Source organism: Pseudochaenichthys georgianus, chromosome 13 (genome assembly GCF_902827115.2).
Source record: "Pseudochaenichthys georgianus chromosome 13, fPseGeo1.2, whole genome shotgun sequence".
NCBI lineage: Eukaryota > Metazoa > Chordata > Actinopteri > Perciformes > Channichthyidae > Pseudochaenichthys > Pseudochaenichthys georgianus.
The window spans coordinates 31578208-31598855 of NC_047515.1; the positions used below are offsets into that span (position 1 = coordinate 31578208).

The window sequence follows — 20648 nt, forward strand, 5'->3', positions numbered from 1 at the left end:
ATATTTTAAACTTTCAAATGGGGTCTTGTCTCCAACTTACTAAACTATAAAGAACAATGATGTACCGTAGTTATTAAACATTAAATCTTGCCAGTTTTTCTTGGTCTTAGATTATAATAAAGTATGGATTTGGGGGATTTAGACTGTATGCCGGACAGAAAAATATATTGGATGTTGTTACTTTGCACTCTAAGACAATGGGATTACCACTTTTTTACGGTTTTTGATATTCTATGATTAAAACATAAAAGATAATTTGTGAAAATAGTTGGCAGAATAATCTGAATAGTTCATTTGGGGCCCATTTTATCCACAGGCAGTATTGTTGGTCCCAGCTATGCATTTACCAGACAGACCTCTTTCTTAATTTCTGCTTAAGTACAAGCTCCTGTGAGTTAGCCAGGTGTCGACTTACGCTGTGAATGCATGGTGCTCCGCCTGTAGCCTGGAAGACCGATGAGCTGGTCGCTGGCAGCGCCGGTCAATCTGGCAGGTGTGTCGAACAGCTCCATACATACGGGGGGTGCAGAGTGGGCACTGGAGAGGTTTGGATGGGAGCGAGCCGAAGCCAGACTGTAGAAAGTGTCATCATGCTCACCGCCGCCTGGGGTTTTCTACAGGTTTAAGGGTTAGGAATTTCAAGAGGGCAAGTTAGAACATTTTGGTTCAGCTGTTTGAATGCAAGTGAACACTGCTGCATTTTTACACAGACAGCAGTGCTCCCAACAACCTGAAGAGCAAACACAGCTCTTTAGTTGCAAATTGTTATATTATGGTCAAAACAAGCACAGTAATGCTAAAGATACATCATAATATAATAGTATAATTGAACAATGAGAGTGAAAGAACCAGCTAAACCTTAAGAAAACAAAATGAGCAAAATGTCCTTGTAATTCATATATTTGAGGAATAGTGATAAAGACGCCATTGTGATTATATAACTGTTAAGGGACTATATAAATGTAGTTTATTCACAGTGTGCCTTATTGTGAACATGCAAAACATGCAATGAGTGTGCAAGTGAGTTTCCTCCACCTTGGTCAGGGTGATGTTAATAACCTGTGTGGTCCTTCGTCGCTTCACAGAGGAAGTTGGATTTTTCCGTGTTGAATCCACCTCGTGTGTATGCTCTGCATTGATCCTAGGCGAAAAAGAAAACAAGAATCTTATGTAGTAAGAACAGTGATATTGGTTTCACTTCAGAAAAGTATGTATATAGGGGAGGGAAACTTAAGAATAATTTGAAAAAAAATACTTCCAAAAAATTACTGGAATAAATGGTTCAACATCTACATTTACTACACTATACTGAAAAAAGCATTTAGAGAACTATAAAACCCCCACCACTTTCATTCACTAAATGAGAATATATGCCTCCTAAAAAGGTGGCTGTTCTGTGAAATACCACAGTAGTCTCACGCGTCTATAGTACCTGTTGATCTGTCTGCTGTTTATAGGTGTAAAGTACAGGGTCTCCAGGGACTCCGCCTGTAGACCTCTGTGTTTTGCTGCCAAGCGCTCTGAACTGCGAACAAGCGGTGTGCTTGATTCATCAGGCGCTAAAAGTTTTCTGCAAAGGTAAGAACAAGAGTAGTGTGTGAGAGTAAAATAAAAATAAACTCCACAATGCCATTAATGTTAGATTTCATGCGTTTCTCTCAAGCCTTATATCTTCTTACTTAAATCAGACATGTCATTAAAATAATGGGAACTAATTTATCGGTGAACAATGTCAATTCAATGTTATGTACTGTATGTAACAGGTGAAAAGCAGGAGTTGGTTGGCTAAAATTGATTATCTTAATTAAATGTGTTACTAAAAGTTTTTAAAGTAAATCTTATTTCCTTTGAGCAACTTTAACCAAATATGACCAAAGAAATAATCAGAAACCATTTGGAACGAAGCACATATATTCTTTTTTTTTTTAAATCACTTTATCGAACAGTTGCACATGTTTTGATAGATGTAGCCCAAAAAGATTTCATGCTACGTATCTGAAGTGTTTTACCTTGTGTTGTTTAGAGAGTCTTCCAGGGAGCTGTGGTCCAGGCTCTCAGAGCTTATGGCTTTCTTCTCCTTTGCTTTAGTGTTTACACTCGAGTGTGCATCGGCATCCTCCATGTAAAGGGACATCCGCGAGCTTCCTTCATTACCATGAAACTTGTTCTGTGCACGCAGGTTACGGTCAGCAAACGCCAGCTAAATGGTACAAAATATATAGTGATGAAGGTCAGCAGCAAAACATTTCTTTTTTTATTATTTAAATAGATAGTTTTTCATTCTCCCCATGAGTCAAAATACCAACCTGTGCCTCTAAACTGGCCACCCTGTTCAAAAGTGCTTTCTCGTTGGTTTGGGCCTTATCCAAATCAAGTTGAAGCAGCTTGTTTTCCATGGTAGAAGCATTTATTTCACACTCTTTCACCTCCAAGGATTGCTTGAGTTCAATCGCCTCCTCTTGGCTTTCCTGGAGAAGCTGCTTTTTGCCATTGTAATGGCTCATGGCCTTCTCCATCTGTGGCATTGTGATAATAAAACAAATGTTAGAATGAATCACACCAAACAGTAACTCACTTTGCACATGAAACTGTAGATTAATCTAAATTGATAATGTTGGACTCTTAACAAGCTTATTAGGTAGGTAGAAATAAAAGTAGTGAATAGTGTTATGTCCTTGGAGGATTTGTTTCACACCAACCTGTGCTTTGTAGTGTTCTGCAGCCTCAGATTTAGCCGATAGCTGTTCTTGTAGGCCTTTCTTTAGTGTTTGGATTTCGTCTGCTTTTTCCTTCTCTTTCAAGAGTATCTCCTTTTTCAATATCTCCATTTCATGCTGTAGCAAAGACTCCAGTTTATGAGAGGCCTTGTTGTCTCTCTCCATGGCCTGTTTGGCTTGAGCGAGTCTATCCTTCTCAAACACCACAGCTTCATGTTGTTTCTCCAGAGCTTTCTGATTGTTTTCCGTCTGCAGTATCCTGGCCATGAGTACTTCTTTTTCCTGAACCAGAGCCTCCTTCTCTCTGAAAGTGGCAGCCTGTTCAGCCTCTTTCACACGGATTTCTACAGCTTGTGTGTCTTTGTATTGGTCCAGCTCTGCATTTACTGACCCCAGCTGCTGCTGAAGGAGCCCCATCTGCTCAGAAGACTCCTGCTGAGCTTCAAGTAACATATGCTCTTTATCAAGAAGACTCTGAGATGTGGTTTCAACTTTCTCTTTCAGAACCTGTATCTCATGTTGAAGGTCATCCGTCTGGTTGGAACACTCCTCCTTTATATCGGTCAGCATTTTCTCTTTGGCTTCAGCTTCCTCTTTTGTTGTTTGAATCAAATGAGCTTGGGCAGTGACCTCCTCTCTAAGACTGTTCAGATGTTGGTCTTTGTCCGTCAAGAGTTGGTTGAATGCAGACAACTCTGTCTGGAGGATCTGAAGCTTCTCCTCAGCCTTGAGGATATGGCTCTCTTTCTCACTCTGAGATTCTTTTAATTTTTTAATCTCATCTTCGCGGGAGGAAATCTGTTCTTGTAGAATCTCCACTTGTTTGACTTTCTCCTGTAGGCTTTGGAGAGTCTCCCCCTGTTGAATATTTTCTTGCTGTTTTTGAGCCAACAGATCTTCCTTTGATTGCACATCTTCCCCAGCCTTCCTCAGCGAGGAGCCAAGAGTCTCAACTTGCATTTTTAGGATTGTGATCTCTTGATGTACCAAATCGGACTGCGCTGAGCCGTCACTTTTTAGAAGTATCATCTGTTCCTCGGTTGCTTGGATCTCCTCCTTCATCTTCCTCACCTCTTCCTCAGAAGCCGATAGTTGATGCTGCAGAAGCTCCTTCTGATCAGCGCTCTCCTGCTCCTGCTTGGTGAGCATGACTAGCTGAGTCTGAACCTTCTCCTGAGCTTCTGTGAGAGAGTCACCCATATCAGTAAGTTGTGTTTTTAAATCTTTGATCTCCTGCTGTAGCATGTCTGACTGTATGGATCCCTCATTTTCCAGTGTGACCAGCTGTTCCTCTTTTGCCTTGATCTGATCCTTCAGTACTTGAAACTCCTCTTCAGACGTCGCATTACATTTTTGGATGTTATCTCTCTCCCGAGAAATCTCAATTTCCTTCTGAGTCAGAATGTTTTCTTTAGCCTGAACCTGCTCAACTGTAGTCCTCAGGGATTCATTCAAACTTTGGACTTGGTCCCCAAGACATTTGATCTCGCTCTGCAGCACCTCTGACTCCTTGCCGTTTTCAACCTTTAACAGGTCTACCTGGCCTTCCTTAATTTGAATCTGCTCTCTCAGCTGATTAACCTCCTCCTCAAGAACTGCTCTGGTCTTTCCAAGTGTTTCAATCTGCAAAGTGCTCTGCTGCTTCTGCTCAGCCAACAACTCATCTTTGGATTGAACCTGGTCCTTGGCGTTCTCAAGAGAATTGCTCATCGTATTTATTTGTTTGTTTAGACTTTCAATGTCTTGCTGTAGCAATTGAGATTGTTTAGATGTCTCCGTACTTAGAAGAATGAATTGCTCCTCTTTAGCACGAATCTCTGCATTTAGCATCTTTACCTCATCTTGAGATGCTACCATTTGCGCCTTGAGTGCGTCCATATTCTGAGTGTTCTGTAGTTGTTGGGCTAGCAGATTTTCCTTGGACTGCAAATTGTCCTCTGCATTCTCCAGCGAGGAACCAAGACTCTCAACATGTTTCTTTAGATCTTGGATTTCTTGATGTCGCAAGTCTGTTTGCTCCAAGTTATCAGCATTAAGAAGTATCATCTGTTCCTCGGTTGCTTGGATCTCCTCCTTCATCTTCCTCACCTCTTCCTCAGAAGCCGATAGTTGATGCTGCAGAAGCTCCTTCTGATCAGCGCTCTCCTGCTCCTGCTTGGTGAGCATGACTAGCTGAGTCTGAACCTTCTCCTGAGCTTCTGTGAGAGAGTCACCCATATCAGTAAGTTGTGTTTTTAAATCTTTGATCTCCTGCTGTAGCATGTCTGACTGTATGGATCCCTCATTTTCCAGTGTGACCAGCTGTTCCTCTTTTGCCTTGATCTGATCCTTCAGTACTTGTAACTCCTCTTCAGATGTCGCATTACATTTTTGGATGTTATCTCTCTCCTGAGAAATCTCAATTTCCTTCTGAGTCAGAAGGTTTTCTTTAGCCTGAACCTGCTCAACTGTAGTCCTCAGGGATTCATTCAAACTTTGGACTTGGTCCCTAAGACATTTGATCTCGCTCTGCAGCACCTCTGACTCCTTGCCGTTTTCAACCTTTAACAGGTCTACCTGGCCTTCCTTAATTTGAATCTGCTCTCTCAGCTGATTAACCTCCTCCTCAAGAACTGCTCTGGTCTTTCCAAGTGCCTCAATCTGCAAAGTGCTCTGCTGCTTCTGCTCAGCCAACAACTCATCTTTGGATTGAACCTGGTCCTTGGCGTTCTCAAGAGAATTGCTCATCGTATTTATTTGTTTGTTTAGACTTTCAATGTCTTGCTGTAGCAATTGAGATTGTTTAGATGTCTCCGTACTTAGAAGAATGAATTGCTCCTCTTTAGCACAAATCTCTGCATTTAGCATCTTTACCTCATCTTGAGATGCTACCATTTGCTCCTTGAGTGCGTCCATATTCTGAGTGTTCTGTAGTTGTTGTTCGGCTAACAGATTTTCCTTGGACTGCAAATTGTCCTCTGCATTCTCCAGCGAGGAACCAAGACTCTCAACATGTTTCTTTAGATCTTGGATTTCTTGATGTCGCAAGTCTGTTTGCTCCAAGTTATCAGCATTAAGAAGTATCATCTGTTCCTCGGTTGCTTGGATCTCCTCCTTCATCTTCCTCACCTCTTCCTCAGAAGCCGATAGTTGATGCTGCAGAAGCTCCTTCTGATCAGCGCTCTCCTGCTCCTGCTTGGTGAGCATGACTAGCTGAGTCTGAACCTTCTCCTGAGCTTCTGTGAGAGAGTCACCCATATCAGTAAGTTGTGTTTTTAAATCTTTGATCTCCTGCTGTAGCATGTCTGACTGTATGGATCCCTCATTTTCCAGTGTGACCAGCTGTTCCTCTTTTGCCTTGATCTGATCCTTCAGTACTTGTAACTCCTCTTCAGATGTCGCATTACATTTTTGGATGTTATCTCTCTCCTGAGAAATCTCAATTTCCTTCTGAGTCAGAAGGTTTTCTTTAGCCTGAACCTGCTCAACTGTAGTCCTCAGGGATTCATTCAAACTTTGGACTTGGTCCCTAAGACATTTGATCTCGCTCTGCAGCACCTCTGACTCCTTGCCGTTTTCAACCTTTAACAGGTCTACCTGGCCTTCCTTAATTTGAATCTGCTCTCTCAGCTGATTAACCTCCTCCTCAAGAACTGCTCTGGTCTTTCCAAGTGCCTCAATCTGCAAAGTGCTCTGCTGCTTCTGCTCAGCCAACAACTCATCTTTGGATTGAACCTGGTCCTTGGCGTTCTCAAGAGAATTGCTCATCGTATTTATTTGTTTGTTTAGACTTTCAATGTCTTTCTGTAGCAATTGAGATTGTTTAGATGTCTCTGTACTTAGAAGAATGAATTGCTCCTCTTTAGCACGAATCTCTGCATTTAGCGTCTTTACCTCATCTTGAGATGCTACCATTTGCGCCTTGAGTGCGTCCATATTCTGAGTGTTCTGTAGTTGTTGTTCGGCTAACAGATGTTCCTTGGACTGCAAATTGTCCTCTGCATTCTTCAGCGAGGAACAAAGACTTTCAATCTGTGTCTGTAAAGTTAAGATCTCTTGATGTAGTAGTTCCGACTGCTCGGAACTTTGATTTTCCAATATGTTCATGTGTTCCTCTTTAGTTTGGATCTCCTCCTTCATGCTCCTTACCCTCTCCTCAGAAGCAGACACTTGTTGCTGCAGGACCTCTGTCTGATGAGCACTTTGCTGCTCCTGCTTTGTAAGCATAACCTTCTGAGCCTGAACTTGTTCCTCAGTCATTCTTAGAGAGTCTATGAGAATTTCGATTTGGCCTTTCATACCTGTGATTTCTTGCTCCAGCGATTCAGCATGTTGTGAGCTGTCATTCTTAAGAATAACAAGCTGCTCATGTCTTGCTTGCATCTCTTTGTTTAATTTTTTAACCTCTTCTTCACAGGTTTGAAGTTGCTGTTGGAGTACCTCCCTTTGTTGTACATTTTCATATTGGGTTTTAGCCAGTAGCTCCTGCTTAAGTCTAATTTCCTGTTCAGCCTGTTTGAGAGATGAACTAAGGTCTTCCACTCGGACGTTAAGGGCCTGGATTTCTTTTTGAAAAATGTGTTGCTCATTAGACTTCTCAAGAAGTAATTTGGCAAGCTTTTCCTCTTTGGCTTGAATTTTCTTTTTGTTGTTCATGGTTTCATCTGTAAGAATGTCAACTTCTTCTCTGAGAGTGTTAAGTTGTTGGTCTTTAACAGCCAAAAGGGAACTGGCAGCCAATAACTTTGTGTCCAGATCTTTTACATTTTCTTCAGTCTGGTAAAGAAGGCCTTCCTTCTCTTTCTTAATTTCCTTTAGTTTTTCGATTTCTTGTTCACAAGCAGTTATATGCTGTTGTAGTCTGGTCATCTGCTCGGTTTTCTGCTGCTCAACTTGCTCCAGTTGAATATTCAGATCTTGGATCTCATGCTGCAGGACTGCTCTCTGCTCAGTGATTTGCTTTTGCAATTGTTCTATAATTTCATCCTTGGCTTGAATAATTTCTGTAGTTTGGGATTCCTGTTGCCTCAGGAGATCTTTCTGTTGATACATTTCTTGTTGGTATTCTTCAAGCTGCTGTGTTTTGGACTGGATTTCAACCTCAGCTTTTTGTAGGAAGCCAAATGTGCTCTCCAACTCACTCTTCAAACCAATGATTTCATTGTCCAACATTTCTCTCTGAAAATTGAAGAAATAAGAACATTCATGACCATCTGATACAAACAATTATATTAAAACAAATATTGAAAAAAGCAGACTTTATATTTGATAAACTCAATTCAGCTTTAACATTAAATCATTGACATCACCTCCATTATAGGTCCCATATTTTCTCCTACTTCTTCATTAGTGGCCATGTTTATAACGTCCTCCAAACAGGAAATCTTTCCCTGCAGAATTTGAATTTGTTCAGTCAGAAGCTCCTGGGAAACAAAACAAGGCACAGTATATTAACACTTTTCAATAGTAATCATTCACAAACGACATAGCATTGCTTTTTTTGTTGCAAAAAAGTTTAGATCTTATGTTTAAATTACTACCAGAATCATTTAAAGATTTTCCAACTAAATTCTATTGGAGTGTACCTTTTGAGCGGTAGCTTGGTTAAGTTCAGACTGCAGTTGACCTCTTTCAGTTGCCCACTCCGCCTGAGATGATGCTTGTGTTTCGTTCAGCCTGCCAACTTTTGTCTCAAAGATGGCAAGCTGTGAATACACGGTTCTCACCTGCAAAAATATGAATAGAAACATTCACAATCTGCATTCAAGCAAATAAGAACTTCCTGACTGATTTTTTGAAACAAGTTACAGAGAAAACCCCAACATCAACTTGTGGTTGTTGATAATAATCAAGTTGCAAGAGGCTTAATTAATAGATGCTCACATTTTATTTCAATAAACAACAACAAAAGTGTAACTTTTTTAATTTTCAAAGGCTTGACTAAGTCTTAAAATGTCATTATCATGTAAAAGGGTTGCTATAAGCGGTTACCCGACTCAGATTTGCATATTCACCATATGCAAAAACTGAGTTTCAAGAAAAGTCGGTTGGTATTGCATCTTTCCAAGATACAAATTGCACATGACTGCTATTATTTTCCAATCCCCTCATTAGTGATAAGACAGAGCTTACATTTCACAGAAAAACGTGCATGTTTTACCTGGGATGACAGTACACCATTTTCTTCCGCCAGCTCATCAACTTTGTGTTCCATGAGTGAGGTGTTACCCTTGAGGTCTTTATTTACCTTTAATATCTCATTAAGACGCATTTGTAACCTAAGACAGAGAAAAAAGGAAAACAGTTTCTCATATCCATTTCAATACAAATGTTTCATGTTCAGGTCATGGTATAAAACAAGCACTTTGAGCAAAATGTCTGACTGGTTACACATTATCATATTGCCGAGTTAAACATTTGTGAGATATTTGATATAGCAACACGGAGCAGCATTCACTCTCCACTTGCCATTTTTTTATGATTAATACTTTGCTGTTACATGAACTTAATATCATTTGTAATTGCAAAGCTACTGGCACATCAATATAAAAATATATTCCAAATAGTTAATCACAAACTTTAAGATAAAAATATATCTTGGATTAAGAATGTTTAATTAAGTCCTTCACGAATAAATCAATTGTAATAATTCCAACATTTATATATTGGTATACATTTCCAAATGTCTCCATCCTGGGTACTTACGTGTTGTTCTTGGTCAGAAGCTCATTGATTTGTTCACCAGTAACATTTTCATGATCACCATTTGCTTCCTTCAGCTTTTCCATGCGGTACTGCAACTGGCAAATATGGGACTCTGAAGGGAAAAAAACAAGTAGAACATGGTTTAATTTGGATAGAAAGAATAAAAAGAGTAAATGAATAGACTGACATTATTATTCACGCTTTCAGTGGCACTTTGACAGATAACTCCAATGTTAAAGGAATGGTAAGCTCATGACACTCATTTTTAAATAATTATCATCCGATAAAACAGACCAGTCTCTGCCAGTCTTTCTTTTCTTTTTTTTAATCCGATGACATTATCAGTGATTTTAAACTGATTATATACCGAAATAACATCAACACTGTGGGCGCCGCCATTTTCCGGACGTGACGTAAACCATGCGTTTGGTTTTCGAGGACACGTTGATCTCCATGTTATTTACTGTAGTTTCTCTCTTCAAATATGCCTCACTGTATCGCGAAATATTGCCACAATTCTGATAGGAACAATCCACGGAATGCTTAGTTCCATCTGTTGCCAAAAGGTAAGCGTAAGAAGTACATTCAGAGGCAGTGGCTAGCGAAATGTGGCCGGCCCGAACCGAAAGATTCACAGGCTCATGTATGCAGCGAACATTTCAAATTTCCGGACGACTACTCTGAGAGTATGATAAAACATAACATGGGATTTATGGAACAACCATTACTTAATGGAGATGAAGTACCATCTGTCTTTCTGGTGTCATCACCGACCAGGACACCAGTTCGGCCAGTTGAGAAATCGCCCTCTGCAAGTGTGAAGCGACGGAGGAGCAGAAGTAGTGCTCGGAGTAAGAATAAGGTATGTTATAGCGCATTTCCATTGCAGCGGCTAGTCCCGTTTTAACGTCCTTTAGCGTCCAGGCCAGGACAGTTTTTGGTGGCCTTTCCATATGGCGTAGTACCGACTAGTGTGTATTTTCCCCCAGTTTTTTACGGCCCCATAAAATCGTGATTCTATGGCCAGGGACAACGAAGCTGAGTATGCTAAACTAGAGAGGGAATCGCTAGCAAGGGTGGTACTTAGTGTTGCACGGTGTACCGATACTTGAAAGGTACCGCGATACCCTGCCGTTAAAAACGGTACGATTCCTCCGTTTCATTAGTATCGGTACTTTAAGAATGACGGGGAAAAGTACTCCCGTGAAAAAACGCCGTTTAATAAGAGCCGTGTGTGTTCAGCGCTCTGCTTCCACTCCCTGCACTGCAGCCGTGCCTGCAGTCCCGCTCCTCTCAAGCACGTTCTAAGTCCCTCCCCTCTCTCGTGCACGCGGCCACGCGCTAGCTGCCAGAGCATGTGAGAAAACGAGAAGCATGGCTGCAAGTGGGAGTGCAACTGCCGCTGCGCCTCGGCTTGTTGACAAAAAAGACGCCAGAAGTCTGTGAACGGGCCGTTCAGGTGTTCAGAGCAGAGCTTCCTGTCGGAGCAGCAGAGCGTGATGTGCACTGAAAAGTTTTTCTGTCGCAATATTATCGTTGAGTAAACTTAACTAGCAAACTAGCATCACTATCTGCTAACGTTAGCTTTAGCCTTCGTTTTCTATTAGTTTTTTTCATAGGCTATAAACGGAGGTGGTATAAGTAGCCTATATATCTTGTACTTGAGTAAAAGTAGAAGTACCCAGGTCTTGTACTTGAGTTAAAGTAGAAGTACCAGAATGTAGGAACAATCCTGCAATCAAAATGTTCCTCAAATAAAAGTACAAAAGTATTATCATCAAAATATAGTTAAAGTAGCGACAGTAAAAGTAGAAGTGCTCAGGTCTTGTACTAGAAGCACCAGAGTGTAGGAATACTCTGTTACAGTAAAAGTACTGCATTCAAAATGTTCCTCAAGTAAAAGTATTAAAGTAGCGACAGTAAAAGTAGTCATTGTGCAGATTGGTCCATTTCAGAATAATATATATGATATGTTTTATAATGATTGATCATGAAAGTGTTCTCAAAGCTGGTAAATGTGCAGCTAGTTTGAATGACTTTGTAGACTGCAGGGTAGCTGGTGGATTTACTCCAGGTGGAACTAAAGTCTGATTTAACACTTGATTATATTTCACATCATTCATCCAGATCTGTGAAGTAACTAAAGGGATTAAATACATGTAGTGGAGGAAAAGTACACCATTATTTATGAACTGTAGTGGATTAGAAGTGCAAAGTAGCAAAAGAAACATTGAAATACTTAAATAAAGTACAAGTATCTCAAAATTGTACTTGAGTTTATGAATTTAGTTACTTTACACCAGTGGCTATAAAGATAGAAAGACTAAGCCTTGCACAGAGGCATGAAAATACATTTTCAAAATGCTCAACAGTGCTGCCAAAATGTTAAACTCACTGCTACACAATTAAAATAAATGCTTTTATATATATTTATATTAGATGTGACTCTTTGGCGTTTCTGTTCTTAGTAACACTGCTGCTTTAGTTGTTCTGACTGCTAAAATCATCTGTTATTCCTAATTTTAAAGCCGATATTCCGTGTTTCCCTTTTTTTAAGAAAAGTATCGAAAAAGAATCGGAATCGCAATTCTTGACTTGGTATCGGTATCGAAACCAAAATGTTGGTATCGTGACAACACTAGTGGTACTACATGCATACATATAGTATCTTATATCATCTTCCTATTATACACACATGCATTTCCAAACATCTGGACTACCTATGTTGCAAATGTATTATCTCTTCAATTTACACACGGCATCTATTGCACGTCTGTCCGTCCTGGGAGAGGGATCCCTCCTCTGTTGCTCTCCCTGAGGTTTCTCCCATGTTCCCTTTAAACTGGGGGTTTTCTTCAGAAGTTTTTCCTTGTACGATGTGAGGGTCTACGGACAGAGGGTGTCGTATTGTCATACTGATAAAACATCAAAACTTCTTCCTCTGCTGACGAGTCCGAACTCAAATATTCAGCCATGTTTCCGTGTGTTGACAAAGTGAACGCATGGATGACGTCACGACCATCACGTGACTACTGAAAATGGCAAAAATGGCGGCGGCCAGACGGAATATAAAGGTTTTGATAAAAAAAGAGCTATAAAATCATTATTTACCGGGGAATATCGCTGATTTCTTCAGGGTATGGTTTAAACATAATGTTTCACTAAATACTGAAGTTTTGATTAATTATCTAATGAGTGGACCATTCCTTTAATAAACATTACTGGGAATAGAAACCGCAAAAAAAAAAGCATAAAAAGTTTAATATTATTATTTATCCATCACTTAAATGGGGTACCTCTTTGTGCACTGAGTGCAAGTCTGCTGGCCAGCTCCCGCTCCAACCCATCTTTGTAGTCTCTCTCCTTGATCATCTGTCGTTGCATCTTCCTCAGCTGAAATTTAGGTGTGTTCATGATATCCTGCAGAGGAGAGTTGCTGTGGAAACCAAAGCAGAAGCAAAAGAAATACAATCAAATCAAGATGGCTGCTCATGGATTTACGCACACAAAGAGATATATACAACCATCAGATAACATGTATATTAGACTGCTTTATGTTATGTTTCAGTAATATCCAACCCTTCAGTCAGCCATATTCTGATTGTGTGAAATAAAAAAACAAGTTTAGCAAGGTATAGTAGATAAACCTGCTTCCATGTTCATCCAAAACGTTTTATAACAAAAAATAGATACACAGCTGCCTGAAGCTGACAGCCTTTCAATGGACAAAACTATATAAATGTAATATAGTTAGGAAAAAGGGTTTGATAGACAAGTACCCAAATTAAAGGTTTGGATTAACGTTGCCCTCAAAGTTACGTATTCGGATTCAGACTGTGTCATATCAATTCAAATTCACACTGTTACCTGGTTGAAGAAGAAGCCACAATTTGCATATCCATAAATGAGATTTTCTGTCTGCGGTGGAAGACAGGGGAGTCGTCATCGGACAACGAGGACATAGTCGACACATTGGAAGTAGAGACGGTTGCTGATCGCTCCAATATTTCACGGGAAAAAGACATATCTGAAATTCATGGAGAAATACATTTTGACTTATTTTACAGCTTGCATTTTGAATACAATCTAGACAAATGGTGTTATAAAGCAGAATTGCACATGTGACACTAATGTCTGTCAGTGTGGCATATTATAAAGAAATGGAGGATTGAATGTGTGACTTACGTCTTCTTGCTAAATAGGCATCAAGTCCTTTGTTCAGATAAACGCAGCCGTCACTCTCCATTACATAGGAACCAGTTAAGTTTGCTATCTCTCGCTACAGATAAGAGAATAGGCACAGAATAAAATAGTAGCACAACACATGATAAATGTAATGTGATGCATCTAAGTGGTGAACGCATGCACTTAGTAGCAAATCAGAAAAAAAGCTTTCTGCTTACCTCCGAATTAGATTCCATCATGTTCAGAGTGCAGGGGTCATTCATTAAATCGTGGTACACAAGCAACAAAAGCACCTGGTGGCATCACAAAGAATAAGTGAGATTATGGTCCCCTGTTTATGTTTGTCTTTGTATTGTGTTTGTTTCATACCTTCGCAATTTCTACTGTGAGATGTATCCCATCTTTTATGTTGTCCCAAGATAATGAAGTACCTTTGGCTGCATTAAATCGGCAATCCCCTAATAGCAAAATCGATAGAATAGATAGAAGAAAAAAAAGCAGTATGTCACATATGTCTGGCATGTTTGAAGGTACCAAAGTGTAAACTTCAGACCACGCCCAACAATGTCACGGGGAGTAGTCTGGAGTAGCACATTTGAAATGTTTAACCAGAAGACGTTAGAATAATCAATGCCTTACTCTCAGCTATTTCACACAATTCAAGAAATTCTTAATGATTTTTGCTGTGTCAAGCACTGTCAGATGACAATTCAAGAGTCTTCTGCATGCAATCAGTACAGTGACAGGTCTAGAACATGGTAAGTCTTCTTGGCACAAAACTGGAAGCAAGCTAGACTTAAATCACATTAAAGCAATATCTGAAAATATATATTTTTTAAGGTATAGAAACTCACTTTCCACAAAGTCTGCAATGAGCTGGAATCGATCCTCGATAGTATTACTGACACAGGAGTTGGGTTCCTTTTTCCTGAGAGGACAGAACGAAACAGGAATAAAGTGGAGGTTTAGAGAAATTATCATCTCTATACTTCAAAAGAACCCACTTACAAGAAAAGCATTTTCAAAATGTAGTTCAACAGTCATTGGCCATCACTTATTTACACAGAACAAACATGTCATCACATGATGCTCCCTGATAGCTACTACTTACAGCATATAAACAACTTTCAGTAAGACTGTCCCATCTTGTAAATCGTCGACAGTCACTTCTCGCTCAGACAGTTTTAAGTTGTTGACCTGCAAACACATGACGTTAGTTTGACAAGTTGGGTAAACAAACAATTTAATAATGTTAGCTACAATCAACATATTGGCACTATATGACAAAGTTTACTTTCAACTTACCCAGCTCAGAAGAGCCTTTACACCCGAATTCATCGCCATCTTGGCTGACCCTTTTTTCCCCAAAGGGATTTCAACCTGAAAACAAACAAGCCTTATCAGTTAACGAATTAGCAAATATAAGCATTGACTTTGATTATTGACGTTCACAAGTTTTCATCCAAAACTATGTTAGTTAACGATAGGCAAGGCAAGTTTATTTATATAGCACCTTTCAACACAAGGCAATTCAAGGTGCTTTACAAAAATGAAAGACATTCAGGTGAAGGCATTTAAAAACAGTCATTAAAAAGAAAAGATACATTAAAAGAAAAAATACATGAATAAAAAGTACATGAATAAAAAGTTACAGTGCAGTTTAAGATATATATTGCGATATGAAAACATACAGGAATTGAAGAAAAGACAGTTTTTTTCCCCGCAAACCATCCTTTCTTGAACTTTAATGCTATACAATTGATATTTTTGACTATATTCAACCGGATGAAGGATTTTAGTCACAGACTGGATCTTAAGTTATCAGAGCAACAAGCTGAGCTAACTCGGTTAGCAGCACCGAACTGCCCTGGAGAAACACATGAAACTACTTTATTCAGTGTTTTTACCTTTAATCACCGGGTCCGTTTGCTTTGGAAATTTGATTGTGATTGGCGGTTTGCTGTGCATGCAGAGCCTGCATGTCACTCACTCAAGTACCCCTAACATGAGAGCCGCGCACATTTTCCTTTTGTAGCAAGCAGCAAAATAATTGTAACATGACGTGTTTGAGTTAATTTGCCTACTTAATATCGCAAGTCCTAAAAAAATATATATATATATATATATATAAATAAAATAAATTAAAAAATATCGCGCATATCGTCACGAGGCACGATACAATATATCGTGAGCCCTAATATGAATAGTTAAATTAAAAGCAGCGGCAAAAAGATAAGTCTTCAGCCTGGATTTAGTAAGAGTTGTAGTGGACCTGCAGGTTTCTGGAAGTTTGTTCCAGATATTTGGAGCATAAAAACTGAACGATGCTTCATAATTTAGCAGTAGATCAGAAATGTATTTTGGGCCTAAAACAGGGGTGTCAAACTCAAATACACAGTGGGCCAAAATAAAAAAATTGGTACTAGTCGAGGGCCGGTCTGGTTGAATGTTTATTGCAAAACTTATTGAAATGAACTTATTGCAGATATTCAACCTGGAACTAACAAAGCTTAAATGATTGCTTGTAAAAAAAAAAAACAACATTAAATAATGAGTTGCATTAATTTCTTATGGCTCTATCTGCAGCTTTTCCTGAATCATTTCTCATGATTACATTTTTCCACAGGCCAACAACAGCTAAATAAATAAATAATAGTGAAGTCACGTTGTAATAACAATAACTCATCTCTCTCGAGTTTTCTTTTTGAGCTTTGCTAAAAGCCACTGTGTCAAGTGTCCATCTTGGGTTGCCGTCCGGAGTTGTCCAATATGGCGGACCATCTCGCACATGCGCAGTACTGATCGGGCAGGGGGACGGATCGAGAAGGGTCTAGCTGCGGCCGCGGCCAGTACACGGCGGTACACGACACGCCCACCTGACACAACACTACGGTGGCTGAGAAGGGTCTAGCTGCGGCCGCGGACAGTGGAGGTTGAACCAAGCCCCCAGGAGTGCGCCGGAGTCTTGTGGCCAAACGGCGGTACTACACTTCCTTTGTGGTCTCTAACTCGTTGGATAATTTCTTTTAAACTAAATAAACTACCCAGTATGAACGTTCCCGGGTAGCAGTTCTCTTCCCTCCCTTCAATCTAACCCTTCCCTTCCCCCCATCCTAACACTAACCACTCCCTACCTTTTTACCTAATCCTAATCTTCCTTCCTTCTAAACCCCAAAACCTCTCCTACTGTAAGAAATTAAAATCAATGTTTATACTACAAGGGCTGTATGATGTAAATCTCGTCAATTCGCTTTTAACGGTGGTGCCTCTCAGCCACCGTATAAATCTAACCCTTCCCTTCCCCCCATCCTAACCCTAACCACTCCCTACCTTTTTACCTAATCCTAATCTTCCTTCCTCCCTCCTAAACCTAAACCCCAAAACCTCTCCTACTGTAAGAAATTAAAATCAATGTTTATACTACATGGGCTGTATGATGTAAATCTCGTCAATTCGCTTTTAACGGTGGTGCCTCTCAGCCACCGTAGTGTCGTGTCAGGTGGGCGTGTCGTGTACCATCGTGTACCGCTGTGTACTGGCCGCGGCCGCAGCTAGACCATATTGGACGGATCGGGTAGTGACAGCCCACTCCCCCTCCACACTCGTTGCTTTGGAACAGCCCTCAATATGGCGGACTCTCCGCGTGAACGCGCAAACGGAGGGGTAGGGTATAGGGGGCGGTTTGGGAATGGGCCATATTCTCACACAGGAAGCCAGTGTAAAGACTTCAGAACAGGAGTGAAGTGATCCACGCGGCCCACGCATGGATGTATAATAAGAACTGGATACAGCGTGGGAGGCGGGGCCTCATTCATTCCTATGAGAGTTGCTCATTAGCCATGATGATAAAATGGCCCAACTTTTGAGAGAGTGAAACGTCACAGATTACCCGGTATGCCTGAGAAGTACCCGTATATGCACTCAGAGCATGCGCAACTTTAACCAAAATACTCGTTCACATCAAGCACGTCAATTTGCGTACACGTAACAGCACCGCACGTTCATGACAGCATGGTAATGGGTGTTATTATTATGATGGATTTGATATTAACGAGGCGGCAGTTAGCAGCTAGCTAGTAATTATGCTAATGTGACATCAATCGTTATGTACTTATATTACGCTGTAACAGGATCTAGTGATATCCAAGCAACAGAGCTGCATTTAGCATGAAAGAATGATTGCACTGTGTGTGTGTGTGTGTGTGTGTGTGTGTGTGTGTGTGTGTGTGTGTGTGTGTGTGTGTGTGTGTGTGTGTGTGTGTGTGTGTGTGTGTGTGTGTGTGTGTGTGTGTGTGTGTAATTAATCATGATTAATCACCATTCGAACTATGTCCAAAATATGCTATTTATTTATGTATATTGTTGTGGGAATGGAAAGATAAATGAAAGAAGGCGGATATATCCATTTAACATACAGTATCTATGTTTATTATTAAAAAATTCTGTGTGTCAAAATGAAAGACAACCCACACACCTATCAATCAACGGGGGAGTACTTCAGGAAAGTCGACAGGGGGGGGGGGGGGGGAAGTACTTCGTGACCACAGAGTGTGAACGTTGTGATCAGCTGTTTTATCGCAGTTCTCCAGTGAAGGGGGTAGTCTCCCTCCGGCGTAGTTTTGGCACAATTCCGTTGTACAGACCGACGTTAACAGCAGCCCTGTCTGTGCACACGGAGGCCGACTCTGTCGTCCGGTGATCTAACCGCCTTCTGGAAAAGCTTCACAAGTACGTCGGTACGCAAATGCGCTTTGTGACACAAGTGACGGTACGCATTTCACATTACGCACATAACCTGCGTACCAGTTATGTGCACCCCTGTACCAGAGCCATATTATTACTATTATATGGCTCTGCCCTGTACTACAGCAAGAGTATTCTCCGTCGGGACTTCCTGCAACAACACCACGCCGTTATCTTGATTCTGATTGGCCAGAAGACATTATCAAAGATGTTCTATTGAGAAGACGATCACTACGTGACAAAAGTTTTCAAAACCGTGGCTACTGAAATCAATCTTACTAACTGCTGTCTGTGCAATTTACTCCGCGCGGGTTGGAAGACTTTATTTTGCATACTTTAACATCATTTTTCATGGTGGGGCTAAGCCATTTCTTGGTATGGGTGTAGCCTACCCCAGCCATACCCTGGCGCTGCCACTGGTGGCATGTATGGGGCGGGCCATTCTGCACATGCGTTAAATATTTTAACGCAATTAATTCAAAACATTTATTACCGCCGTTAACGCGATAATTTTGACAGCACTAATATATATATATATATTGTCAAGCCCTTTGGTATATTTGCAGTTTTCCCCGCTTGAAAGGGATGGTACAGTCCATAGGAGGTTTTCACTGGGTTTCACTCCTACAATGACCACAACTTTGTTTCTTTTGAGTTTTTCTTTACTTTGGTATTTGTTGTTGCAGTACAGCTTATGTTGTAAGTTGTAAGGTAAAAAACCTTAAATGAAAAATAATTACTGTAAATACAATACACATCAAATAATAAATGAAAAAATTAGTGCTGTCAAAATTATCGCGTTAACGGCGGTAATTAATTTTTTGAATTAATTGCGTTAAAATATTTAACGCATGTGCAGAATGGCCCGCCCCATACATGACTCTCAGAGTACACACACACACACACACACACACACACACACACACACACACACACACACACACACACACACACACACACACACACACACACACACACACACACACACACACACACACACACACACACACACACACACACACACACACACACTTCCTGGAGACTTATCCTGGTGGGATAAGTGGGCCGCCCGTTGACAGTTTACGTGGGCTGGGCTGGGTGCGAGTACCGGGCTGATTTTTAGTCCCAGTCCGCCCATAGCTGTTCAATGAAGGTAAACACAGTGTAGGCGGTGCGTAAAAGCTCTTTGAGCGCTGGTGCTGCTCTTCTCTGAGTTACACGTCCCGCTGCCTCCTGGAGTGACCACACACCCCTGGCCGAAATGTCCTTAAAGTGAAGTCTAAGTACGATATATATCTCAAATAATGTATGCACTGTCATTTCCCCACGTAAACATAACAGTCTACAATGACATGGTTGTCTCGTGTTCCACTTCCTCCTTGGTGCATTGGTAACTTTCTCAAAAAAAAATAAAGTCAGGATAACGGATTCGTTTCTCGTGCGCACGAGATACTAACCCGTTATCCTGACTTTATTTTTCTCCCTGGTTTTTTTTTTTTTTTCCATGTCCCTTTAGGGGCTCCGTAGAATGGTGATTAATCATGATTAATTTTTAAGCTGTGATTAATCTGATTAAAAATTGTAATCGTTTGACAGCCCTAGAAAAAATACATGCTTTACATATACTTTTTAACACTTGTGAATATTGTTCTTACTTTCTTAATGTATTTTTATAAATTAAGTTTTTAACTTATGCAGTCTCATTAAAAATGCAAATATAATAGACTGAATTATTAGCAGCATGCAAACCGTTTTTACCAATCTACATATCTCAATAAACAAAACACTCGTTTTTAAATCAACAATCATGTTGCTTTAGCTTGAGGACATCAAATAAACAAATGACACTGAACTAGAACGCACGTTCTAACGTGCGCCATGAACGGTAAGTTGTATGACTTGACCAAACACACAGTTTGTCTCTCACCGGCCGCTTCTCCAGCTTTTTATGGCTGCACCAGTGCTGCTTCTTCAACGTTTATTCTGCTGGTTCGTTGCTGCTGCTGGACGCACGCTCTTTAAGTTTGTCTCTTTCCAGCTTTGATTACTGACCTTCTTTCAGGTGCGGTGATTTTAAAGGTGCAGCGTCGCTGATTAGCAATTAGCGGCTTTCACACCAGCGCTTTTCCCTTTCTAGCTCCGAGCGGGAGCTTTTCTGATTCAGCTCCGGTTTCCCTTTTCAGCTCCCGCTCTGTTCACACCGCCCACTGGCGTCCCAGAGCTGCCCCTGCTGCGTCATGACGTCACCGTTTACATCGCTGATTTGCTCCCCAACGGCAGCCATTACGGCGCTCATAACAACAACAACGGGGAACTGCG

General features: G+C 40.6%; 1 protein-coding gene across 3 annotated transcripts in view; it reads right to left on the bottom strand.

The window, feature by feature from the left end:
* The window catches only part of numa1 (nuclear mitotic apparatus protein 1), a 29377-nt gene that overhangs the window by 4660 nt on the left and 4069 nt on the right, over positions 1-20648 (bottom strand). Inside the window, exons 2-19 of one of the 3 annotated variants that reach the window (XM_034097924.2) lie at positions 14892-14966; positions 14698-14783; positions 14441-14514; positions 13956-14044; positions 13805-13879; positions 13587-13680; positions 13269-13428; positions 12698-12837; positions 9402-9513; positions 8857-8974; positions 8282-8422; positions 8006-8119; positions 2700-7874; positions 2307-2516; positions 2010-2200; positions 1433-1570; positions 1060-1141; positions 416-614 (exon numbers count right to left, since the gene is read on the bottom strand). In XM_034097924.2, coding sequence (XP_033953815.1) covers positions 416-614; positions 1060-1141; positions 1433-1570; positions 2010-2200; positions 2307-2516; positions 2700-7874; positions 8006-8119; positions 8282-8422; positions 8857-8974; positions 9402-9513; positions 12698-12837; positions 13269-13428; positions 13587-13680; positions 13805-13879; positions 13956-14044; positions 14441-14514; positions 14698-14783; positions 14892-14930 — 7237 coding nt within the window. In that variant the 5' untranslated portion in view covers positions 14931-14966. Of the gene's footprint in view, positions 1-415; positions 615-1035; positions 1142-1432; positions 1571-2009; positions 2201-2306; positions 2517-2699; positions 7875-8005; positions 8120-8281; positions 8423-8856; positions 8975-9401; positions 9514-12697; positions 12838-13268; positions 13429-13586; positions 13681-13804; positions 13880-13955; positions 14045-14440; positions 14515-14697; positions 14784-14891; positions 14967-20648 lie in introns of those variants that run through there. The other 2 variants (XM_034097922.2, XM_071205204.1) reach the window with 2 other exon arrangements.